Source organism: Ciconia boyciana, chromosome 2 (genome assembly GCF_034638445.1).
Source record: "Ciconia boyciana chromosome 2, ASM3463844v1, whole genome shotgun sequence".
Lineage (NCBI taxonomy): Eukaryota > Metazoa > Chordata > Aves > Ciconiiformes > Ciconiidae > Ciconia > Ciconia boyciana.
Window position 1 is genome coordinate 64,576,774 of NC_132935.1, and position 26,503 is coordinate 64,603,276.

Genomic DNA, 26,503 nt, shown 5'->3' on the forward strand with positions numbered 1-26,503 from the left:
ATATTGAAAAAAAGAAATAGAGCAGTTTAGATGTTTAGCTAAGATGCTTAGATGAAGCATTAGCTTCGCCTGGACCAGAGAAGGCCCAGCATCCTTATATTTTCTTTATAAAGCTTCTTGCTCTGCCACCTTCTGTCCCTAAACCATTCCTGATAAATGTGTCTTTTCCTACCCTTCCTTTCTCCTCTGTTCCCAAAGGATTTTTATGTATGAACATATTCTTTTTACCTCCAAATCACCAGTCTTGTAAAACAAAACTTACAAAAAGACAATTTACAAGGCCCTCAAAGCTGATAACTGGGCCTGTTATCCTTCAAAAAAGTTTTTGTTGTTTTCACTTGGGTAAGCCACTGTGTGGTTTCCGTGTTTGTTCTTCACATAATCCTTTGTGGATTTTAGATCAATATAGGCTTGCAGAAAACTTGGATAATACAGCACACAATATATTTCACTGTATGCTTCCCAAACTTTTTTTTTTTGCAGCTCGTGTCCTCGATTCATATTTTTGGTTTGTGGGGTTTGTTTTGAATGTGGGAAAAAAGTACCAAAAATTACATCCACGTAGGAACATGATAATGGAAAGAGGTCACCAGGAATCATCCCATGTCATGTCACGTAATACCTTTCGTAGATGCAACAAACTGCTTTTTAGAAGCAGTTTCTTATTCTTTTTAAATCTTTTTCTTTCCTATTGCTCCTGCACAAGGTTTCTCTAAAGTAAGTGTGGATAGAAGCTTTATTCCTGTTTCTAAGCTACAGTTGTCCGTGTGCAGTTGATGTTGCCATCTGCTCTTCCACCAACACAGAGCAGTGCCGGGTGCCCTGGGGCCAGGGGCTCCCTGGGGCCTGGTGGCCGGGAGCGGTGGGGGTCCCCATGGGGCCCATCAGGGCAGGGCCTGGCAGCCAGGGCCCGTCCCAGCCCCCAGCCAGGAGCAGGGAGCCGGGGGGCACCGGGGCAGCCCCAGCCCCGGGCAGCGGGCACCTCCCTGGGGAGGGGACGAGGCTGGGCCAGGTGTCAGCCTGTGAATCCCCAGCTCGACATGGCCCATGGCCAGGCCAGGCAGGGCTGTGATGGGGTGGGAGCTGTAGCTCAGGCAGGGCCCAGCGCTGGCAGCCCAGCCAAAAGCAGCTCCCATGGGCCGGGGGCAGCCCTGGCCGCAGCCTCCCCGCTGGCTGCCCGGGAGCCTCTCCCCACCTTCGCCAGTGGGACGGGGCAGCCCTGGCTGCTCCATCCATCCCTGGCTGGCCGCTAGCCCAGGCAGCCAAACCTGCAGGGCAGGGGATGCCCTCAGGGCCTCACAGCCACTACCGATAACTATTTTCCTCACCCTTGTGCGTTAACCCCAGCGTAAAAAGTGCTTGCAGCCATGTCATTCCTCAGTCTTTTCAGCAGGTTCCTGAAGCCAAATTCGTACGCTCAGAGACTCTTTGTTTCTCTGGTCATCTGAGCAGCCCCCCAGAGACCTGCTGTTGTGGCTTCAGCTCATCGTCCGTGGGTGACTGGAGCTGTGCCCGGCAGCCCACGTGGGACGACACTCACCACAGCCTCGTGCAAGGTCCTGGCACCTACCACAGCCCCAGGCACCACCCGCCGAGTTCCCAAATTGTGCAGCTCTCTCCCATGGCAGCTCCTGGTAGCTCACGGACCTCCCGTGACCAGCTGGTATGCCCCGCTCCTTCTCGCTCATTTCCAACTCATGAGCTCGCGGTTACCAAATTTCAGCCCGGTTCTATTTCTGCAGTCTTCAGGGTCATCACCTTACCCCATTTTCCCTCTCTGTCCTGACTGCATATCCCGGCCTCATGCCCTCAGCAAATTTTATCAGCACATTTCCTAATATTTGTGGCACTGAGGACCACGCTGCCCGACCGGTTTGACTGAGTGGCGAACCTCCCTCAGTAATTCAGGTAACAAAGACTTTTACGACAGCCTGGGTCCAACCACCATTTTTACAGTTCTTTTAAGAAAGCCCATAAAACAATATTAGTCACCAAATTATTATATCCGTACATGGTTAACAGCTATACCTATCAGAGCTATTCAATTACTCGTGAACAGAAGCAGCTTTAGCAGTTCCCATCTTGTAAGGCCTTGCTTCATTTAGGTCAGGAGCAGGGTAACAGCAAGCCTTACCTGAACCTTTATCTTTCTGCTTGGCATGACTTTATGCCCTTCCAACACTGTTAGGAGCTAAGGAAGCTGGGTGATCTTCACTTTTGCATCTTACCGTTCATGCTACACTTTCCTTTTCTAATCTATCTAAACCACATCTAAATCTATCTAAACCACAAACGTAAGAAGGCCATGAGGACACTCCCATCTTTGCTTGGAATAATTCAGTTGTCCAGACAGGCTCTGGCCAAGATCTCCCAAATTTCTCCCGTGTTACATTGCTCCTGATTATCTCCCGTATTATTTCTCATGTTTGCCTCATCTTATTCATGCCCTTGCTCATCACGTTCCACTGGAGAGCGGGCAGCTCATCACCGCTCGCCTACCTGGAGGCGATGCCCTCACGCAGGACGGAGCCCCGCCCACCCCCGCCCCGGTAGCTGGGCGCGGCCGCTGGGGGCGCTGGAGAGCGCCGCCCCCTCCCCGGCAGGGAGGCAGCGCCGCGGCCCCGCCCCGTCTTGCGGCAAGCCCCGCCCCGGGGCCGCGCGAGGCCGCCGGGCCGCCCTCTCCTTGCCCGCGGATTGGCCACCGCGGCGTGCGGCGCGGGGCGGGGCCGGCGCGGGGGTATTTAAAGGGCCGCGGCGGCAGCTGGCGCCTGCGACAAGGAGTGCGGTGCGGTGCGGTGCGGTGCGGTGCGGTGCGGTGCGGTGCGGTGCGGTGCGGTGCGGTGCGGTGCGGTGCGGTGCGGTGCGGTGCGGTGCGGGTCCCCCTCCCTTCGCGTTGTGGCGCCGTGGCCCGGCGCGCAGGGCCGCGCCTGGCCTGCCAGCGGCCGCCTCCGCGCCGCGGCCTTGCGAGGAGGCGCTGGCGGCTGCCGGGTGCGTGGCGTTCCCACTGGGCCGGGCTTTGCCTGGTGTCCCGCGGTAGGAAGCCCCTGCCCGGCCTCGTGTCTCGGCCCAGCCGGCTCTGCCGGGCCGCGGCAGCGCTGTGGCTGCTCCTCTGAGGGAAGGTGCCGCTGTCCCCCCGTCCCCTTCCCCACGCTTGTTCTCTCTCCCTGTGAGGCTCCCTCTGTCCTTAGGAAACCTGCGACGTGCCTCCCTCCCGCCCTGAGGCTTCCCTCTCTGCGGTCACAGAGCTGGGGGCTACGGTGAACTTTGTCTTTTGCCGCAAAACCTTGCAAAGTCCCAAATTTAACCTTTAAGTCAAGCTCAGCCCGAAGAGCAGGGCCTGTAATGTGGGTGTGGGGTTGTACGCTGCTGTTTTTAGTGGCTTGTGGAGGGCAGTGAGTGGTCTGTGCTGGCTACAGACCTCTCCTGACTAAATGCTCTCCTCGGGGGCACTCATCTTGCCTGTGGGTAAGGAGGGCAAAGTTGTCCTAGTGCACTGATAGTCCCTTGGGTTATTTTATTTCATAATATGACTGTTACAGTGCTGTGAAAAGGTAGAACTGTGGAGCCTCTTCCATGCAGCTAGGAAGGATTCAGTTTTCCAGTCTGAAGGACCTAGAGGAAATTCTAGCCCTGGTGTTTAAGAGGGGAAGTAACATGCAGCCTTGTACTGTGCAGTAAGCTATATTTGCTTTTCCAAGTTTGAAGCTGTTTGGGGCAGACTTTTTTGCAGCTCTGTAGTGAGACTTGAGTGATTCAATGTTCCTCTAATTTTTAAGACTGTGTAACTGTTTAAGATGATACTTAAAGTAGCCCCTGACTTAGCAAGTAGTCCAGATCTTGTTTGTGTTGGGCAGAATATCAGCCTCTGTGTAATATGTTGTATTTTGTGTCTGTGCTATGAAGCTAAAGCCCAGATGTTGCTATAGGAACTGGTGAGTAAAGGGGAGTGTCAGATGCACAGGGCTGATGCCTGTGTGCTGCTTTCTCTGAAAAGCTCCAGATGAATCATGCCTGAGCTCTAACTGCATGTGAGTATGGTAGCTTCATTAGGGAAACCAGGCTTCAGTGAGAAGCATTGCTTTAACTTTGTTATGTCTATATAGGCCTTTTGAAGGTGTTCAGTTTTTACCGTTCATCACTATGGAAGAGAATGCTTGAGCTGTCTGGTGGTTTGGGGTTGTTCTAATTGATGCTTAAAATTTTAAACTTGATGGATGCTGTAAATTAAATAGAAGGCATCTCCAGTCAGTGAAAGGACTTTTGTATGTCAGACATCAGTGATCTGTGTAAGTACAACCCTGCTTGAAAGAAAATGTGTTCTGTAAGTCTTGTAGATCTGGGGTGGTAGGATGTGCTTATATTGTAGTACGTTGTGTGGGACAACCTGCAGCTTGAAAGTATTCATTTCAGCTATGTAGAGTAGTCAGTGTTCAGGAAATCCTAAGGCAAACAGTCAAATGTTTTAACAGCTACTGTACTTGTCTTGTGAATTCCTTGTAGAAGTGGAAAAAAGGCTTGAAGGATCTGGCATAAAGCTGACTAAACAACTGCTGTGATTCAGTATTTTGGTGCTGCTGAGCATGCTTGTTCGGGGTAGTACACAGACATTGGAATTATTCTCATGGTCCAGGTGCTTGGATTTGAGGCATGTTTGTAAAGCTCATTATTTTCCTGGCTTAGAGGAGGTGCTGTATCTTTAGTTCTAACTTGAGAACTAAGTTTAAGCTTGTTGGTTTTGTTGGCTGAATGGACAGTATGTCTTAATTATGGATTTTGGACTGGTGAGGAAGGCGGAAGACTGAGGAAGGGAGAGGTCTTGGGTTTTCTCACATGAGCTTCAGTTGAAACTAAAACAAAATGAGGAAGTGGTAGTACTGAACTAGTCACTGACCACTTGTTTATGGCCTGCTGGGGCTGGCTTCTGTTCCTGTGGCTTCACTCTGACCTTCTTTGGGAAGCCTGAGTGGTGGGTTAGGACTTTAAAGCTGAAGAAAACACAATTTTTAAGCTGCCTGCTTTTAACCTCCTTTGTAGAGCACAAAGTAAAAGTGTGGTGCTTCTAGGACCTAGCAGCTAGCATTCAAGCCTCTGGCACACTATTAGTTGAACTCTTATAATAAAATGCAACTTCAAAGAATAGATTTCATTTGAGTAACATTTTGCCTGTAATTCTGCAGTAAAGTGAAGTACATGACTTGATTGAAGTATCTCTATAGAGAAGTTTGTTCAGTTTAACTTCCAAAGTTATTTTGTGGGGAGAGGCAGAAACAACAGTGTTGAGATTAAATACTTTTGTTTAGCCACTTCACTGTGTGATTTTTGTGAGAGGGAGTGGCCTTGAGTTTTATATTCAGAGCTTGGTGTGTGGCTTTAGCAGTTGAAAGGTGAAAGTCTTCTGTGTCTGCTTGATTACTGACTTGCTTCTGAAACCTGTGAAGGCTAAATTATTTTTCTATCACAATCTTCAGCAACACCACTCTGGTCAGAAAATGTCTGCTCTTGAAACACTCTTTAAATACATTGATGAACACCAGGAGGTCTATATTCAGGTAAGTTTTCTTTCAGAGTTTTGTCCTGCAGCACAAGATAGCTATGGGATATTAAAAGTTGATAGGTAGTCAGCTTCAAGCTTGTTGTTACACCTCTATAATATGCCCAATAATAGAGTAATGCCAAGTAATTGGGGAGAGGGGAGAGCAGGCAGCAGGTGTGACTGGTTTGAGTCAAGCCAGAAAACTTTGTTTCTTAAGTTTAGACATAGTTCTGTTCAAAAACATAAATCTCCACGGTAGATTTATTAGGAAATGCTCTATTACTGTATAGTGCAAGCAGTGACTTATTTAGAGGTAGAAGTTTGACACTAGCTCCTGAATGCCAAACTGGGTTTATGCTGTCTTTCCCCTTTTGAGATGAGAGAGGAAAGACATAAATAAGGCCAGAATAAAGCTTTCTCATATGAAACTGTTCATATTGGGGGACAGAGGGAGAGGTTACCTTCTGTACTTTGCTGTTCAACCCACTATTTAATTGCCCTTTCTATTGTAATCCCTTTCTCCTGTGCAGGAATTGGTGCTATAGCACTGTAAACTCCACTTGGCTCCACACTCCAGCTCTTGCTGGGTACAACTTGACTTCTGACCGTTGCTCTTGCTGATCTCACATGTGTGAGGCAGGGGGAAGCTAAGGTAGCCTTTCTGAGAAGCTGACATTGCTTCTGACATTAGCTTGTTCTGGATTCTTAAAGAATGGCAACCAGAAAGGCACAATATGCACAAGCTGTCATACTCTTAAGCCTGCCTTCTGTGTCTGTAGACTTTGTGCTACACTGCAGGGACAGCGAGACTTTTAGAGAGCTTTTGAGTGTAATATCAATGGTTAGAGTGCTCCTTTGAGCAGAGGACAGAGCTGACTTGCCTCAAGTTTAAGCTTGACTGAAACAGTATTAGTTGAACTGCAAGGTTGTTTTATTTGTATAGTGCCTCCCATGCCATAATTCATGTGTAGTGAAACCTTTAACTTTTCTATCTTTCTGTAGCGGCTGGCTCAATGGGTGGCAATCCAGAGTGTGTCAGCATGGCCGGAGAAGAGGGCTGAAATCAGACGCATGATGGAGGTTGCTGCAGGGGATATTGAGCGACTGGGAGGCACAACCCAACTTATGGATATTGGGAAACAAAAGGTATGTGAGCATCTCCATGTTAGCTTAGTAGAAAAAGTCTCTTTAGAAGACAAGATGTTTTGCACCAGGCTGGCTTCTTATGATCCCAGTAAGAAAGGCACTTGGACTCCATAAAGTGTCATTTAAAATGCTGCTTATTAGAGCTACCACTATAAAGAAAGAAGATAGTATAGATAATCTTAGGTCCCTTCAAATGCTGGGAACCCCAAGCTGTGCAGCATCTAGCAGGCATCCAATCTGTGTGCAGTGTGGTGTGCAGATCCCATTCATGGAAATGTTACCCCATTTTATTCAAGCTGCTTGATTCTACCACCAAACAAAAGGGATATTTACATGAGAACTTCTTGCTGCACTTTTAAAGACAAGGACATGCAGGTGGTGTAATCGCAAGTACCAAGTGGGAGCTGCCTGCAAGCTACAGTCAACTGGCTATGTTTACGCTGCAGCCCAGGGATGTGCACAGCACAATACAGGCAGGAAGGTGAAGCTGTGTGTGCAGCATAGCGCAGCACAGGCTTGGGTGTACTCAGGCTAACTATGTGGATCACCAGTTCCTTAATGTCTGATGGTCTTCTGGTCAGGATCACCACACAAGGGTCTTGTGGGTAGTGGCCTAGAAAGGCAGTAGCCTGTTGGGGTGTGGGACAATGTCTCTCCTGCCACATAGTCTGAGCTTCCTGTTAAAACCCATGTTTATAGTAAACCTTGGGATCCAGATCAGTTAAGCATGTTGTATTACATTTTGGACTGTGTATTAGATGTATTAAATATTTTTCGAACTGAGCCTGAACAGAGCACCTGCAAACAAATGTTAGACATTTTTAACAGCAGGCTGGCGTTGGACCTTAGATCCATAGGCTGTAAAGATACTGACTGAAGTTTCAGTAGCTCTTCCAAGAGACTTTTAGGCTCTTCCAGAAGTGTTACATTTGTCACAAGATTGCACTGCTCCCTTACAAGATACAAAAGTATCCTTAACAGGATGAGTCCCCTCCTTATTTTTAGCTATCTGGACTGCTGCTTTTCACCTGAGAAATGTATTTGCTTATGAGTGATAATGTTAGTCTCATCCTAGGGAACCGTCCACTTCATATGCTCCTCCTTTGAAGTCCCTAGTCACTGCATATCATGGAATAAGACCCATACCAAAATTGTTAGACTAGCATTTGGATAGTGGCATTCAAAATCCTGTTGTACTGGAATGTTTGCTAGTTTTAGATTGACATTGTAATTGGTGCTAATGACTGCTGGGTGAAATCTGTGTATCAGGACCCTCTGAGCAGTTCTTGCTTTTGGCAACTGGAATACACTTTTTTGTAGCACTACAGGTCCCAGGAGGGAAGCAGCTGACTTCATCTGCCTGCTTGGGAGGGAATCTGTAGGATAATTCTAGCTCTGCTACTACCTACAGCCTTAAAATCCCATCAAAAGTGTTTCCATTAATTCAGACAAACTTGTTCCTTTCATCAGTGTAATTTTTGGGGGGCAAGAACTGATTTTACAGACTTTATTACAAGTAACATTTCTATTTAGAAAACTTACAGCTGGATTAAAGTTTTAGTATTTACTTTTATATTAAGTATAGACAAAACTAGTCAGTATATTATGTACATTGCTGCTATATCAATGGAGGATAATGTAAAGCAACTGGTGAACTTGTCTGATCTAACTTAGTTTACTGCTGCACAGCAGTTAGTACTGTGTACTGATTACTGTAAGTGTAAATTCTTGCAGTAATGCTTTAATCACTTAGAGCTGCAGCTGGCCAAGGACCATGTAAGCAGTTGATAACAAATTGGAGCTTGGAGCCCATATGAGCAAAAAGTCCAAGCTGATCTTTATTGCTGAACAGTGTCCAGCAGTATGTGTTGGCTCACCGGAAGGGAAATACATGCTGAGAACAGCATGTGATAACTGCTTCTGGGGTATTCCAAAGGACTAAGCCAAGTTCAACTCTTGAACCAAGTTCATCAGCAGTACCCTGCCCTTTGCTTAACAGCATAGGCTGGAATAGAGAAATAAAGTTGTTATGCTGACCTTATTTGGGTGTAGGCACGTGTTATACTCAGTGATACCAGTGATTTATCTAGAGAGCTATACTGTGGACAGGATGAAAGTGCAGTGACAAGCAATGCAGAATGCAATATTGAATGGAGTTTTTCACTTATGCTTAGGTCAGCATTAGATATGGCAGTTTGGCATGCAGACAGCTTGCTCTGCTAAAATCTGATGTAGGACTGTTAGTTTAAAGCTAACAGTTCTGAGTGGCTTGGAACACTTTGACTGTTACTGGGACTTGTCAGGAAACTTTATTGGCATGGTGCTGTCATGCCTTCATTGGCACACTGCTTCTGGCCATCAGTTTAAGTAGCTTATTTTTGTTTAGCTGTCTATGCCCCTAATCTCATAACCTCTGTAATGTTAAAGTAATTCATTCATCTGATAAAAATGTGCCACTCTGACATTCCACATTTGCATAAAACTTCTTGCCTCCTATTTCTAGCTGCCTGATGGATCAGAGATCCCTCTACCGCCAATTGTTCTGGGAACGCTTGGCTCGGATCCACACAAAAAGACGGTGTGTGTATATGGTCACCTGGATGTTCAGCCAGCAGCACTAGAGGATGGCTGGGATAGCGAACCCTTCACTCTGGTAGAAAGGGAAGGTAAGAGCGGTGGACTTCACACTGAGCACTTCTGTAACAAGTGTGGTATTTTTCAACTCTTCTAAAGTTGTACTCTTGACTGAAAGGGGAAAGGAGAGTAAGAACAAACATGGGTGTTTATTTAATGCTGTTGAGATAAAAGATGCAGGAGGGGAAATGGTAAACAAGTAGAGCTGCAAAATCTCAGCTGCTCTTGAGGCTTGTTTCCTTTTCTGATAGTCTAGACTGTACTTGCATGTTATCTTCCTTGTAGCTACAGCAAAGTCTTAACTGCTGCCTTCTATGGTAACAATTTGCTGCCAGAAAGCTTTCTAGAACTAGTTTCTTGTGCTGCTTACAACTTGCTGCATGTAAGGTCATGTCAGTCTGCAGGGATTTTTGAACCACTACAGGGGACAAACACTCAACACAGCTTCTTTATGCCTGGAGACAGGAGTGGTACAGCAGCCTCCCTGGGTTGCCTTGTGTTTGCATGCTGTGCTACAATGAGTACTGCAGAAGCTGTGTTTTACAGAGCTAATGCCCAGATGAGTGCCCCTCTTCCATAAATGGGGATGAAGAAATCATGCAGTAACTCCTGTTGAAACAACACATTGCCAGTAGCCAAGAGGAGACTAAAACTTTCTTTTCTATCTAAAGCTGGTGCTGCCAACAGCCTCTCCCTTGTTTCACTTGCTCAGTATTGAGTGTCAAAGGTCATATGAATAGGACATCAACCATTCTTGTTGTATAAGCGTTAATCATTGCCAAGAAAAGTATCTGTGGTAACTAGTATTTCTACCTGGGCACTTAGTTATAGGCAGCAGAGTCCAAGTTACTGAGCTGGATTATCTTACCTGACAGCAAGAGCAGTCTTGCCTCCAGCTGTGGCTTATCTCTGTGCAGCCTGGCAGTGTAGGAGGCATATTTACCAATGGTTCCTTACCTTGCAAACTCTGACCTGTTCTGTCACTGTGGTTATACCTAGTGCTTAGGGGTTGTAGCCACAGCTCTGAGTTGCAGCAATATCTGCCTCTACTGTGATCCCATGTGCTGCATTTCCTGGGACTTCCTGTAGCCTGTAAGACTTGTCTTTGACTAAAGCCCTTTCTGGGGAGATCCAGATTTATCTGGAGAATCCAGAGAAGTTATTGGTCACTAGCTACTGAAGTATTACTCTTCAAATAAAGAATTATTGAATTGAAGCTAATACTGGATAGGTTCCTCTTAAAAGGAGGTAGCTTGTTTCTATACCCTTACTGCTGTGTTTGTAGAAAATGATATTATTGTGAAGGATATGGGAACAGTAGCCCAAGGCAGAGTTACATCTTTTCCAGGCTAATGTTCAGATCCTATCCAGGGAGCAGCTGGGGGAAGAGGTGGGGTAGCTCTAAGTGGGAGAACTATTGCAGTCCTGTACTTGTCCCACTTGCACAGGTGTATGAAGTGGGATGTAAAACTGCTACTTCAGAAGAATCAGAAAGGAAAGTTAATATAAGCAGGGCTAAAAAGCTTATCCAAAAGGATGTTTTCTCCTGCAGGCAAGAGGTGACTGAAGCTTCATGCTAATTTTTCTTCACAGTGGTTAACTTGTACCCTGTTTCTACAGGAAAGCTGTATGGGCGAGGATCAACAGATGACAAAGGTCCCGTGCTTGCCTGGCTGAATGCCTTGGAGGCTTATCAACAAACTAACCAGGCATGTGTCCAAAATGTATCCTGCTTTTTTACATACAGCTGAGTCTAGCAATAAATGTTATCCAAGCCACAAACCCTTGTGAGGCAAACCTGCTTATTCAGGTATCAGAGAAATGATGCAATAGTCCTGTAAATTCCCTGATGTCCTAGTAGGGTTGAGTGGACTTGCTGACAAGTTAGTCTTGTAGATGCTTGGATTGCACTTTAAACATTTTTGCTTTAATGAAATGTGTAGGAAGGAAAATACATATGTGAAGTTCTAGAGCAGGAGGAATAATCAAATGTGATCACTTTCATGTAAGGATGTCAAATTAGCTTGGCCTTTAGCAAAGCTTAATGTCTCACTACCACTGAGCTTGAAGAAGGGATTAATTTAGTAACATCAAACTGGGAGCTTTGCTGTTTCTGTTCAAGAAAGTGCCATCAGAAATAGCTCAGGATATCTGCTTTATCTTGCAAGACAAGTTGCTATTACTTGTGAGAAGAATTAGCAGTTCTCAGGTGCTGTCTAGGCATAGAATATGGTAGACTGGATAGACAGGGCAGCTCTGACTCTCCTACTGTGGCATGCAATTTCTGTGGTTAACATTAGTTTTCCTAGCCCTGTGACTTACCTTTGGCAACAGATCTCTGCTGCATTCCCACAGTTAAGAGGATTGGGAACAAGTTGTTCTAGAGCTTAGTTAAAACTTTTGGAAGAGTTTGAATTCTGTCAAATGAAGGGTGGTGTAAGTGCCCTCAACGTAAGCACAGTCCAAACTTTGTAATACTTTGTGTATAATTAACAAATTCCACTGTCATGGAACTAACTTACTCATGTCCATTTTTCTTTGTATGTGACAGATGAAAATTACTGATTGCTGAAGGAGACCAATGTTCTCACATACTTAATGTGTTCTTGTTTTTCATTTTCAAAGGAGTTTCCAGTAAATGTTAAGTTCTGCCTAGAGGGTATGGAAGAATCGGGATCTGAAGGCCTTGATGAACTGATTTTTGCTCAGCGAGATGCTTTTTTCAAAGATGTGGATTATGTTTGTATTTCTGACAACTACTGGCTAGGCAAGAAGAAGCCTTGTATCACCTATGGCTTGAGGGGTATCTGCTACTACTTCATAGAGGTAAGTGTTGAAATACACTGCGAAACCAGTATTATTAAGCTGACTTTCTACTGGAGAAGTGTGGTAGCTCTAACTTTTTTATGCCAATAGCTTTTCTTCAGAAAAGGTGAAACTGACTACTTAAATAGAACTTGTTTTTACTAATTATTTAAATATCTTCCTTTTACTATCCTATATGATACTTTGGTGGGAGGGATAGCTTTCAAATGTATGAAGCAAGATAAGCTAGTGCCTTCACTGGAGGATTCTCATGGCATTAGATGTCTTCATCCAGATATTTCCTTGAGTGCAGGAAGAGATGTCACCACTGAAGTCTCCAAGGTTGGGACTGTCAGTACTAAGGGCTTGTACTCCACAGAGCAATAAACATCTGCTTTAATGTACAACTGAGTGGTCTGGCTTCAAAAACAGATGCATTCTCAAAATACATGCAGCGAAAAGCTAGGGTAAAAGTCTGTTCTGTGCATTTGGCAGTGTCTTCATGCTAAAATTAACCTCAATCTTAATTCACTTCAAACCAGGTGGAATGTAGTGACAAAGACCTTCACTCTGGAGTTTATGGTGGTTCAGTACATGAGGCCATGACAGATCTCATTACTCTAATGGGTAAGAAAAAAGCAGATTTCACTAAATGTGTCTGAAGTGGGAGTAAGAGCCATTAAAGCATGAGTTTGTTTGCAGTGAGAGGGGCTCCTAAGGGCTGCTTACACTAGCAAAGCAATGACCAATGAAATGGTGCTTGCCAGGTATGCGTAAAACAGGCTGATGCCTTAGATACAGAAGTATGAGGAAGGTCTTGCCAAGAAGTTGTCTGTCTACTTTAGCTTCCCCTAAAATCTTGCTGCAAACTTGTATGTTAATTAAATTGGCTCTTTTCTGCAAACTCTTCTACAGATGCCATATTGAACTCCTTGGGAATCCTCCCTTCAAACAGCCAGCCAAATATGTAACAGTAGAATGAAATGCAGTTGCAAGGAAGTACATATTTTGGATAGCTGCAAATTCCAAAGTGCCTTCCATGCTTAGTGGTACAGGCTCTGGGAGGTAGAGGCCAGAGTTTTATTACATTTACAGAGTTTTCAGAAGGCAAAGACTTCTATTTCCCATGGGAAGTGTTCCCAGCAATGACATCTTGTTTGTTCTGATTGAATCCTGATATTAGGTGCTTGTTTACAGGTTCTCTTATAGACAAGAAAGGGAAAATCCTCATCCCAGGCCTTAATGAAGCAGTGGCACCTGTTACTGATGAGGAGCTGGCACTATATGAGAAGATTGATTTTGACCTGGAAGAATATGCAAAAGATGTAGGAGCAACAAAACTATTGCATGATACAAAGGTATATTGTACTCCTTCCTCTCTACCCTGGCTAGCTGTGTTAGTTCAACCTATTTTAGTAGAAGACAAGCTTCTGTGGATACTTGTGGTTACCAAGTAACTTAGTAGGCAGAGAATTCATCTGCTGTCTTTAAAATGGTGAGATTGCTTTGAAGATAACTTCACCTACTGTATAGTTGACTGCATACTTAACATTAGCAGTTCCTCTGCAAAGTGTTAGGTGCTTGGAAACTTAGTCTAGGTTATCCCATGTTTAAGGCAAACAGTCTAGGCAACTTTAAATTTGCTCCTTAGTCTATGTATAAGTAGCATTTCAAACTTGTACAGAACTTTCTTTATCTAGTACTGTTCTCTTAATGCTGGATAAGAACTGCTAGCACTTTTCCAGAGGTCAGATAGCACATCTACACAAAGCATCTGTTTTCCTACATCTGAGAAATTCAGTGAGTTATCAGAAATAAAGTAGTTGCTCATAGAGTTGACTTCTCATAAGGTGAGAAAACAGCTTGAGATCTAGCTGTGATGAACTTAAGGTTGACATACTGAACATCTTCCTAGACCTGGCAAGCAGGGACTGTTTTGTAGCCATGGACTAGGCAGCTACCCAAATCTTTGAACAGGGTCAAGTTCAATAAACTCATGTCTGAACTTCTCAAATCTTCATCCTGGGAGCTCTCCAAATGAATGCTTTTAACAGTGAATCTTGCAAGGTATAGGTATTGCATACTAATTTTAAAACACTAAACCCTTGATGTAAATATGTCTATCATAAAAAGCAGAAACAAGTGTTGTAAAAGACAAGTTTACATGTGCAGGTCTGTCTTCTGTCCTAGTACTGTCAGGAGGAGACTTCAGACTCAACTCAAATAGGTATAAGTAACAATTTTATATACTCAACCTTGTCTTTACATGCTCAGGTTTATATCAACTGAGAGCACACAGGCTTCCTTGTTTAGCCTTGTCTATAAAGTAATGGATTAAATATAGCTTGTGTATATGAAGGAGCTGGCAAGATGCTCTTCATATATGATACTGAACTAAAGCCGTTCAGTCTTAGCTAGATTGAAATTGTAGCTTAACTTACCAAGGGAGTTCTAACTAAGCTGCATGCAAGAAGGGTCTTAGGACTAAGGGGAGATATGGGAGAGAAGGCTGTAATCTCCAAGTGAGAAACAATGTGCTTGAAATATTTGAACAGTGACAGTTAAATTCTCTTTGAGAGAAGATTAGAAGCAGGTTGTACCTGGAACAAAACAAACTTAACATTAAAGCCCACAATTTCTAAGTCTCCTGAATCTCTGCAGTGAAGTTCAAGTTTGAGATACTGTAGCTATACAGGACACAAATACGTTGAATTCACAGTATCTAGTGTACTGAACAGCCATGTCCAAGGCAACAAGGAAGAAATGCAGAAGTGTATCTGAAAGGCAATAGCGCTCACTTTAATCAACCTGGAGTTCAGGCAGTTTAATACAACTGAGGATATAAATAGGAGCACACTGTATGCCTCTGCACAGTGGTGTGAGGCTTTTAGAAAACTTGTGATCTTTATAAGCATGTGACTTAGTGGTGAAGGCACCTGTCTGCCTTGAGGCAGTGGGGACTGGAGCTTCCAATACATTCCCTACCCACTGTGCTTGGGCACCTTATAAATGGTATTTATGTCCTTGTCAGAAACAGACTGGTCATGTCCTATAAGTTCCATAGAACTAGGAGAAAGCCAAACTAGAGCTACTGAATCTCTTAAGGTGCTTGAAAACCCAGCTGTTGTATCAAAATGTGTGCTTATAAACAGAAGCTGTTACTCCCATTAACAGAGTGGTCTTGAATGAGCTGCATTTCTCCATGGGAGAAAGCACTGTTTCTTGCAGAGTCTTTTAGATTGAATAAATTATTACTTTGGGGAACTCTGTCAAACTTCATGTAACCTTGCATCTTTCCCTTTGCTTCTGCAGAGACATATCCTTATGCATAGGTGGAGATATCCTTCCTTGTCTCTCCATGGAATTGAAGGAGCCTTCTCAGCCTCTGGAGCCAAGACTGTGATTCCTAGGAAAGTGATTGGCAAGTTCTCAATCAGACTTGTACCAAACATGACTCCTGAAGAAGTCACAAAGCATGTATGTTGAGATGGATTGATGGTTTCAAAACAACTAGTGTCTCTAAACTTCTCCTGTTTTCATGCCTGGGGAAGAGTATTTCAGGTTTCTAAAGCTGTTCCAGTTACTTACTTCGCTACCATCTTCCCTGTTCTGCACCTCAACTCAGATAATTGGGGGACTCGCTGTATGGTCCTGCACTGGACTGTTGTGGCCTGGCTATTCTATTTCTGTCAACTAACTTGAAAGGGCTCAGGAGTAAATGCTAATTTAATTGTAGGGCAGTTGTATTATCAGAAGTGCATATTCAAAAAAGCATAAGAGTTTGACATATTGGTTAACTTCTACAGTATACTGTTAACTTGCCTAAAGGAGATATTCTGACTTCAGAGCAGAGATACATGGGAATAATATGAAATAATAGTAATAGGAAAAGTATTGCTGCACAGTAGTAGTGACCTGCAAGTCCCTAAGATGCTTTTAGTATACAGTCTTTACCAGTGTTCATACAAATGCTGACAGTAGATAAGACTGTTCAATCTTTCTTACAGGTTGAAGACTACGTGAGCAAAAAGTTTGCGGAGCTGCAGAGCCCCAACAAATTCAGAGTATACTTAGGCCATGGTGGAAAACCCTGGGTGTCAGACTTCAACCATCCCCACTACATGGCTGGTAGGAGGGCCATGAAGACAGGTCAGTGGGTTTTCCACTTGGCATTGGGAGGACTAAAAAGCTCTTGTTCCAGCACCTCAAGAAATACTGAGGAGGTCATGTTTGCAGTGTTCTGCACTTATTTAATAAGTTTGTCTCACTAAGTAAGGAAGCATGTCATATGCAATCCTTAAATTCAAGTCTGAGGTACAGGAAGGGAAAAACTTGATATGAAGCTCATTCCTATTATACTGGAACAAGTCCATTGGTATGGTGTTGCTTTTGCATAAGGATGAGACTGTCAGTAGTTCAGATCACTTGCTTAGCCAAAGCCCTCAAAGTTTAGTCATCCTAGCATCCTTCTTAATCAGTTATGCTAGGGCAACTAGAGCAAATCTAACTTCTGTGTTGGAGTGCAAACAAGCTTTCTTGTGTAACTGAACTCTGAAAGTGACAGTACTCTAGCTCTACATCTGGGGGGCAAATGCCACAAGTCTGCAACCTCTGCAGTCTGGCTGATTAAAACAGAGCAAGATTTGGTCAGCACATGGTACAGAAGTGGTTGGTAACTTGTTTGCTTAAGCGGCAATAAGGATGTGTTGGAAAACCAAATATAATTCCAAACTGACTGGAGTATCACTTTGTTCTAGTTTTTGGAGTTGAACCAGACCTGACGAGGGAGGGAGGAAGCATTCCTGTTACCCTTACTTTTCAAGAAGCAACTGGCAAGAATGTCATGCTGCTTCCTGTTGGAGCTGCAGATGATGGTGCCCACTCTCAAAATGAGAAGCTAAATAGGTATGAGAATATTTATCCCTGTGCCAGGCTGAGTTGTACTGTGGGTCTTGGCATGTATTATGAAAAGGACCAAGAATAACTGAGCTCTTGCTTTTCTTTAACTCTCTAGAAGGCAAAGTGCCATTTTTCCCTAGCAGAGAATGACTGTTTGGGTAACTAGTCTGTAGCTGAATCTTGATCTCATTACTGCTTCTGGTTTTATACACTTGAAACCAGAAGCAGTTTTTATACTTCGGTCTCCAAGCTTGGCCACCCTGTACCCCAAGGATGGCATTTCTCTCTTGCCAGGGGAGATGCAGGGAGGTTGGAAGTGGTGCCTGTTGCCTGCAACAGTAATGCCTGTAGTGTCTCTGTGCATAGGACTGATACTGCAAAAAGCACAACTGCTAGAAATATAGCTCAAACTAAGACGATGCTAATGGAAGTGTCTTCTTTCCAGGTACAACTACATCCAGGGGGTGAAGATGCTTGGTGCATACCTCTATGAAGTCTCCCAGCTGAAGGACTAAGTTAGACACCTTACCTTCTGGCTTATGGATCAGAAGTCTGAATTTTCTTATAAAATGTCATCAATTACCAAGTCTTACATGGCTCCCTTTTTTCCACCAACACTCCACTGCTTTGGTGGGGGAGAGGGAAGCATGCAGTTCCACTTCACAAAGAACACAGTCTACAAAAAATACTACTTTAAATGCTTTCTTCAAATGAGACAGACTATTTCTTATCTGGCCAGCAGTCCTGAACTGCATCTTTGTCCCCTCTGTATCACTTCAAAGTTGTGGTTTGCTGTATTCATCTACTTTTCCTGTAAAGCAGGAGGAACAGTTTGCTCTCAACTGCTTAAGCAGCCACAACAGTTGCAGAACTGCCAGCCAAATTTAAGGTTTTTATTCCTGGGTATGTCTTGGAAGTAGTTGAAGTGACAGATTATGGGGCTATACTGGAATGTGTTCAAGCTGTAGTGAGGCATCTGTCTTGCTGAGTGATTTGGAAGAGCAGTTTGTCTCTTACAGTTTATACCTGCCTGCAGGTTTCAATTATTAGGTTATAACCTAATTCACTGTGGTAATGACTACTGGCCATCTTTTTGTAAAGCTGTCTTTGTGTTCCCTAAAAAGGACAATAAATAATCATGCTCTAGAGTTTGTCTCTTGGTCTGTAAGGATTAAACAATGACTTGGGAGGGAAAGCAACTTCAGGTAACTTGGGAGGAACTCTTCTGTGGCTATAGAGGCAGATGAGCAACATGGCTACACAGACTGTACTTCCTGGGAATCCAAATATTTATTCCTTAGGCTCTGGCTCAATAACAGCTTGTTTTGAAGCAGATGTTGCGAAATCCTGCTCTCCTGAGGGAAAACAAGCTCAGAAAATGTTCCATTTTGGCTCTGTAAGCCAGGTCATCACATTGTAGCACAACTGATACTGCAAGGGAGTGGGTGGAATTTGTAGGCATAAGTGGGGAGACAAGAGCATCACTCATTGCAACTACTGACTGACATCCAACTTCAGGCTGTCTTTTGGAAATACTCAGTGTTTTTGGCATTATGTCAAAAAACAACCCCTCTTAAATGTGTGCTAATCTGAACTGGATTTGGCTTGCTGTTTCTAAATTCCCTGACCAGCACTAGCAGGCTGGTAAGCTAGGTAAGTATTTCAAGTGATGATGCTTTGCTCTGAGAACTGCCTGAGAGCATGGTGCAGTCCTGTAGCTTGACAAATAAGTGAGCACCGTGTGATGCTTCCTCCCTTGGGGGGCAGAAGGAAGGAATGTCTTGTCTATCTGGTTTTCACTGTTGCTTAATCTGGGGTCTTAGTAGTGGATGGCTGTTAGGGCAGAGAAGCTTCTGTTCTCACTGTGAAGCTTCTAAAGCTTCTCTGCTTTGTTTGTTTTGTTCTGTTTGGTTTGTCATGGAAGTTGATGGCTGGAGATAATCTGGTACCATTAAACTTTGCACTTGCAGCTGGGGTACAGGCTGAGACCTGTCACATGCCTGTGTCAGTACTTGCTAGCACCAAGCATATGTACAAACACTGGGTATCGGGCTGTCAGGTTCTCACCTTTCAGTGACAGCGGCACTACTCTGATACAATGTGCAGGCTGCACATAGGACAAGACTGGCATGCCTGAATATTTGAAAGTCACCTGTATGCTGAGATCAATTAGTTATACAGGATAACTAGTCCTAGCAGTCAATGTGTTTAAAGCAGCTTCCTCAGTTACTGAATTGACATGTCAGACTTCTCTAAACTTACATGAAAAGACAATTCCCTGGCTGTTGGTGAGTTCTATATTGCTTGTTTTCTACCTATCAATTTGAAGAGCATCACAACTTAAATCTAGTTCCTGGACTGAGGTAATACAGTTTATCACAATGTAAAGAAAAAGCTTAATTTGGCAGGAGAAAAGCTGATAATGTCATGAACTATGTTCAGAAAGTGAGCATGTCTGTAGCTGTCCTTCCATTTGTAACTATTTTCTTGAGAGAATCACTTAATTGTCTCAAGTTCTGCACTGAAGACACTGCATCAGATCCTATACTTCCTGAATAAGTATAGCATGGCAGTTGTGAAGGATGCCCAAAACAGAAGAAAGTGTGTTAAGGGGGTTGTAGAAGGGGCTGGGAATAGGATCCTGTTGGATAGACGGCAGAAATACTTTGGCATGGGGTGAGTGCCAGAACCCTGTGAAAAGGAGATTAAAATGGGACTTTGGCTGGAGCAAAATGCAGGGGTGTACTTAAGCATGCAGGAGTAACTTGTTAAAGTAACAGGCCCTTTGAGACTTAATGGGATTTCAGATTTGTTTAGATGTATAATTTTGAAGTTGGAAACTATCAGTATCTGTAACCTTCCTTCAGTAAAGCTTGCTTTAGCTGTAACCTCTCTTGTCCCAACCTAAGGTGACCACAAAAGCAGTGGTACTGGGCCTGAATGAACAACACAGACAAAAAGGATGCGTGGTGCCAGCTTGTTTCTGTAGCTGGCCTGCTTCAGACCTGACTCCTTGAAGGCTTCTAGAAAACTAGGATCTGTTGCAGAGATCTGGCTTGCTACATCTTGGAATGCTTGTGCATTGTATGAAGAATTTGCTTAGCCCAAGTTGTTTGAATAACAGCACTATTGTACAATACAGAAGTGTCTGACACAGTGTGAGCTAAACATGAAAACCAGAATGCATCGGTGAAGCACAGAACCTCACAGCACCATCTGCTGGGCGTACAAAGGCTGCTCGGTATTTTCCACACAGAACTTCATAGCATCGTTTTTTACCTGTTACAGTTTACTGAAAGGCTTGGCCAGCTCCAGTTAATATATAACATGAAAGCTTGTATAATTAATATCCCTCAACTGATGCTTATTAAAAGGCTCCTAAGTGAACGGACTTAACTGTGAGACCAATCTCTGGTTAGGGGGAAGTACTGCCAGGAGGGGGGCAAGACTGCAGATGTTTGAGGGCTTTGGTTAGGCTAGGTAGCTGCTATGTATTTTTACTGTGCTAACTAACTCCTGTGTGATGGTAAACACTGGAAAAATGTTCTGGCTGGTTTTGCAGTTTCTTCCTTGTGGTCTTTGCCTACAGTCACCATGGTCTGTCTGGAGTAGAGTTATGCCGGGAACAGCTTTACAAAGGTGAACAGCTACAAACTCCTAATTGTCCTGAGTAGAGACGTGCCAGCTCTATTTATAAGCAAGGCCATCAAAAGGAACGTGGTTACAAACTTCTCTAATCTCATAAGTGTCTGAATCTTGGCTGGGCCTATAAGGGGCACCAACACATGCCTGCTTAGCTTAGATTTATGTACTGTTTAGACTATTGCTAAAAGATGTTCTTTTCTTTTACTTGTCTACCACTTGCCTCTTAGTGGTAAACCAGGTAGGAGGCCAGCTTACTGGCAGTTGACCCAAATGGCATGTGGCTGTAAATTGGTGAGATGTTTTTGCAAGCTTCTGTTTAGCTAAGTTATGTCAAAGTATGCAAAATCCCTTCAAACACTAAAGTAAAAGTAGTTGGATCACTTTTGTACCTTCTCTGTGCCCCCCAACCCCAAGATAATTTTGCTTTTCTTGTCCAGATTCCTTCCCAGTCAAACTTGATGGAACTGCCCCACTCTGCTTTAATTGAAAGTTGGAGTTCTATTAAAGATGGTGAGAAGGTTTGTATGTCCTCACTTAGCTGTTTTTTCCCCTTGCTGAAGTAACTTAAATGAGCAGCAGCATTTTCCCGGAAACTAAATCTGGCGACCTGGGAGGGTTACTTGCAGAAGGAAAGGGGACTTCATAAATGGGCAGCTGGAGGAAAAAAAAAGGAGTATCTACATGCCACAAAAGCAAAACATATTCTTCTGTCCCGTTTCCTGCTGTGGAATAATAGCTTGATTCCTGATAGGAAACTGGGAAGTCTCTTGGCCAGCGGCATGCTGCTGTCAGCAAGTCTAGATGGCTTGTACTTCCACTTCTCCCACTCCAAGAATGGAGGGAAATCTACAATGTGCATTTTACCATCACTTGTCCACAGGGTGAAACTACTGCAAAATTGAGAATGCAGACCTTGGGCTTGTAATACCTCGTTGCTCACTAGATTTCTTGTGTTTTAGCAAAATCCATGACAGTGCATCTTGATATGCAATACGCACTTAAAAGAGCAGGTAGAGTTATTACAAGCTATTATCCCTAACTGAATAAGCCCTAACTGCCTTTTTAAATGTCACTTTTCTTTATTTTTGCTGTACTGGGAAACAATAGCATGCACACTAAAAACATGGCCCTGATTTTCAACTATGTGGCAATCTATTTTAGGCTTATCGAGCACAATGCTTCCTAATTTGAACCTGTTTTTAACTTGCAAAACAGAATTTGGTTTAGCATAATGAGTTTGGATGTACTAACTAAATCAAAACTTATTTTTCCATAAGGTTACATGATAGACTGTCTTAACTTAAAGAACTTCAGCTCTGTGATCTTGACCTTGAAGCAATGTGAAGAGTGGAGATAACAGAGCTAATCTAGATAGGGTTTGTGAGTTTGTTCATTCTGTCAAGGTATTAGCTTAAAAACATTACAGATTTTTTTCAGTGTCATCTGAACTCATTCAATTAAAATAGAATAGACTCGTGTTAAATATGCTTTTACATTATGAGGAGTCAATCTGAATAAATCACCTTCCTGGTAATTAATAAAGTTATGCAGCGGATTTAAATCACTCTTCAGAGAATCTGCTTAGGCTACACAGGAAAGCTTAGTGGATAATTTTGATTCTAGTCCCTTGCTAGCTTGATTGTACCATTCTACATCATGATGTTAGGTTATGACAAACCCTGAAAGCTAAGACATGTTTTGCTAGTACTTTTAAATATTCATCTTTATTAATTTTGCATATCCTTAGCAATTTTGAGATTTCTTGAGGGTTGCTTAAAATGCATGCTGATGAAATGTGCCAGCTGATACATTGGTATGCAGTGTCCTCCTGTCTGGGCAGGCTTATGTTCTCAGTCATGGAGACAGCCCGTGGACCTCTCTTATTTCTGCCCTTTAGACTGAAAAATGAGAACAAATACAGATGAACGCCGCTTTTATCATTATTGTGCTATGCTCTCCTTTGGAAAAGCAGCCATCCTTTATGCAGTGCATTTGAATTGAGACCTGTTGCATCCTCAGAGGATGTGTGGTCTTTCCACAAAAAGTAAAAGCTAACTCCACCAAGGTAACTTTAAGAGTAACTATATAGCTGTAATCTATAGCAACAAATTTGACCCACAGCACAAAGTGCCAAATATTATTTGAAAGTGAAATACGTTCAGTTATTAGATACTCAAGCAAGTCTTCATAGAGAGACCCTTCTGTGCTAGCTGTTGCTTGTGAATACATGTGTCCTACAGGTGTCAATCAGCTGGTCTGTACTGAATGACTAGCCTTAGTAAAGTTTAAGAGTTCATGAGCAATATGTATGAATAGCATTTAAGGATGGATCATTTGAAGGCTGCTGTTACTATCTACACGTAAATAAAAACATACGTCAAGACCCTTAGCATTTTTATATAAAGGTGAATCTTTGGAGGACTGTTTTCTTGCTCTTTTGGACCAAGTAAGTAAATGGAATTGCAAATCTGAGCTGTTAATATATGTAAAACTGTAGCCAGTTCCTGAATTTCAGGATAGCTAAGATATATGATCAAATTAAGTTTCACATTTCTGAACTACTTAATGGATTTAATGTCCATGTAGTGAATAGCAGAGTCAAGGTTAGAGACTTGAGAATAAATACTGTCTTCTCTTGGACTGTTTTAAATGCTGGTAGGGAGAATTCTGAGATACTGCTGCTTAATTTCAAGAAAACCTATTAAACTCTTCCTTAGACTTGCAGCAACTTGGAAAGCAACAATATAACAAAACTAAAAGTGTTAAAGTAGTAGAACAGCTGCAAAGGACTTTTGCAGGCTAGAATGCTGTATAGTATTTGTTTATGAAAATGCCTTTAAGGTGGTGTTTTAGACTGTTTTGCTGTATTAGTAATGGGTTGACATCTTTCTCTTCCATTATCAACTGTGTACTCGTGCATCACTAGAAACCTTTTAAATGCAAAAATTCTGTTTCTTTTGATGGACTTCTTAATAGTACATGCAGAGTACAGAATATCTGGCCTTTGTTCCCTCCCATAGTCTCTGCCATTGCTGCTCTTTCTGCTCCCCCTCTCCTGCTATTTTTTCCTACCATGGGCATGAGGGGAGCCAACTCTGCAAGGGGGGTCCACGGAGTTTCCCAGGAATATGACGAGGCTTTCACTTTATAATGTGATAGTTATATGTTGACTGGACTGAGTCTCTTCTACTTTTTGTATTAAGACTGTAGTTCTTCTAATGCTAACATGGAAAATGCTAGCAGGCAATGACCTTTAATTTCAACTTTACTCTGCAGTTGCCGCTGCAATAGTTCTCAGTTTTTGGAGGTTGACACAGCAGTATCATAATGCTAAACGGAGTGGGAGAAGGTAACTTTTTGTTTCCAAATTCCTCTCCATTAACCTCTTCACTATTTGAGTGAATAGTAACCTGTATAAATTCCGGCAGAAGAGCAGCTATTTCTGCAAGTCCACTGGAACATACCCTTTAATTTGCAGGAATGCTAGAAGTTAAAGGCACCAGACAAAAGACACTCGGAAATGGTTCCAGGCGAATCTCTTTAGGTCTTTCTATTGTATGTATTGAACACTTAGCTGGAGGACTCAAGTTCAAAGCTGTAAGAATACAATATAAATTCAAAATACAGTATAGGCTGCATGTCATCAGTTTCAGGAACTGGTTGTCAAACAGAGCATTAATAAAAAGGGAACAAAAGATTTATTTCTGCCCAGCTTTCAGTCTTGTTTGTATTTCAGAAATATCCTGTAATGTGTTGTCAGCCATATCCTAAACCTTTGTAGAAGGAGGCACAGGGCTGCTTGTGATTATTTTAAGTCAGTTTTAATTCTGACTGGACGGATTCAGAAGTACAAATCATGAAGGGGAAAGACTGCATCATGAGCTCAGGCACATGTTGGTTACCAATTCTGTATGGCAACAGAATTCAGTATAAAGAGATGTAAATAAAGATAACTTGGAGAGACTGGGGAGAAAGCCAGGTAGAGCAAGTTTCAGAAATAAAGTAAAAGGTTTCATGAGAAAGGTATAAGTGAATGTCTAAATAATGTTCCTTGAGTATGGACAGCCAGAGTTTATTAGCTTCCAACCTTTAGTCTGCTTATGTTCCTTTGCACTGATCTGGAAATTATGTTTAATGGAATTTGGCTGGTTATGAACTTCTGTAAGTTTGTAGAGCTGCATATAATTTTTGGAAGCTTTACTTGGAATTGTCTGACACTCATAAATGGAATTTAAATACCTTGAGACCAGTTCAGAAGTACTTATTTGTTAAAGTTAATAGGAGTTTTGAGGAAGGGATTTGAGAAATGGGAGAATAAAACATTGACTTTAACTGCAGATAAGTTCATGCATTGATTGGTTTAAAATAGAAATACACTAAAAAGTAGCAAACACATCTGAGGGTTTTTTCCCATGGAAAACAGGAGCACCAGATTTATTGAGTATTAAATTAATAGAAAACTATTCTGTATTACATTGCCTGCTTGTGAAAGTGTTCCTATAGGATATGACAGGTAATTGAGTCATCAACATAAAATATTAATATTTAAGATGATATGTTCCATTTTCTTAATTTGTTGTAGTTCCACATCTATCTATGTGCAAATATGACACAGATTTACTGGGACGCAGCAGTCACCTTGAAGCCATTCTCAGTAACAGCTGATTAGTGTTATCTGTTCCAAATGTAAAACAAGTTCAGCTTCTCTGACCTCATTAGAGGGAGCTGAGAGTGCCTCAGTAATAAATGCTCCTCTAGCTCCTTCTAGTAATTTGATTTATATGGAAGAAAGTTTTAATGACACAATCCCTGCCACTAACAGACCAGCAGTCCTTAAGGATGTAGAAGAAAGATTGTGAAAATAATTACTTAGCACTAAAATTAAAAAGAGGGTTGGAACAGCGAATTGTTATTTTTTCAATAGCACACAGTCTGCAATAGAACAGTCTTTTCATCCACCTAAATTCATAAACATCAATACAGAAGTGAGGCTAATATATCCAGAAATACATAGTAATCTGTTCATAAACTTAGATATTAGCACCTGTTTGCTTTTGAATTTGAATGACTAGAGTCTGTGTCCATCAAATATAACATTCTGGCACACTGTTTATTGTCTCTTTAAATTATTGAATGTAAGAATTTGGGGTGACAAAATGACAAAGCAGTTTATGAATCTGAGAGCCTGCTTTAAGTTTGGATCTAAATCAAAAGTAAAGGATATGGTGACTTCGAACTGTGCAATGTCCAGAAACTTGTTTGCTTTATAAAAGAGCAATATAGTAAATCTTAATTTCACACACTTTGCATAAGATTATAATGCAAAAATACAGATTGTAATTAATCTGTTCCAAATACGATTTTATCTGTATTGATAGAAATTAATGTGTCAACCTGAGTCCTTTAAACCTACTAGGCCATTTTACAACTCAAAACTAACAAACACAAAATAGTATAAAAACTTTTCTTGTAGCCTGCAATTAGGGAGAACTGGTTACTTCAGGTAAGACAGGTATATTGGCAAATGATGCATAAATTCATAAGCTTAGTCTGTCACTCATTTTTCACAGGTTTATCAATATTCAGAGTTTTCAAGGTTGGCAGGAGCAGAGAATTACTTATATCTTACTATTAGCAAAGGAATACACCAAATGCCAAAAAGCCCACTCTCTAAACCCCTTATTTCAGTACTTGAAGTGGCACATGTCACCTGGATAACATCCATTTATCTTTCAGTTTAAAGATCAAAAACTCTCCGTATGTTTTCTCAGTGCTCTGAATTTGAGAGCTTGATCCCACTAAATCTGTTAGCTGGTTTAAGGCCCAATTACTAGTCACAGG

The 26,503-nt window shown here is 42.5% G+C and overlaps 1 protein-coding gene across 8 annotated transcripts; it reads left to right on the forward strand.

Annotated features, from left to right (window-relative positions):
• Positions 1-2,783: 2,783 nt before the first annotated feature.
• On the forward strand, positions 2,784-18,165 carry CNDP2 (carnosine dipeptidase 2). 8 transcript variants are annotated; one of them, XM_072852829.1, is made up of 13 exons: positions 3,712-4,028; positions 4,104-4,286; positions 5,469-5,549; positions 6,536-6,679; positions 9,183-9,345; positions 10,934-11,022; positions 11,939-12,139; positions 12,661-12,745; positions 13,316-13,476; positions 15,431-15,595; positions 16,126-16,267; positions 16,876-17,023; positions 17,463-18,165. In XM_072852829.1, the coding sequence occupies exons 3-13, from the start codon at positions 5,490-5,492 to the stop codon at positions 17,530-17,532; spliced, it is 1,428 nt and encodes a 475-aa protein (XP_072708930.1). In that variant the 5' UTR covers positions 3,712-4,028; positions 4,104-4,286; positions 5,469-5,489; the 3' UTR covers positions 17,533-18,165. The 8 variants fall into 8 exon arrangements, with proteins under 8 accessions (XP_072708934.1, XP_072708935.1, XP_072708929.1 ...); XM_072852833.1 differs by lacking the exons at positions 3,712-4,028; positions 4,104-4,286 and adding an exon at positions 2,784-2,800; XM_072852834.1 differs by lacking the exons at positions 3,712-4,028; positions 4,104-4,286 and adding an exon at positions 2,784-2,795.
• Positions 18,166-26,503: the final 8,338 nt, after the last annotated feature.

Excerpts from the sequence above, each read along its gene's own strand:
- CNDP2 (XM_072852833.1), top strand. The coding sequence starts at position 5,490 with ATGTCTGCTCTTGAAACACTCTTTAAATACATTGATGAACACCAGGAG. Across the intron at positions 13,477-15,430 it reads AACTATTGCATGATACAAAG|AGACATATCCTTATGCATAG; the intron begins GTATATTGTACT and ends TTGCTTCTGCAG. Across the intron at positions 16,268-16,875 it reads TAGGAGGGCCATGAAGACAG|TTTTTGGAGTTGAACCAGAC; the intron begins GTCAGTGGGTTT and ends ACTTTGTTCTAG.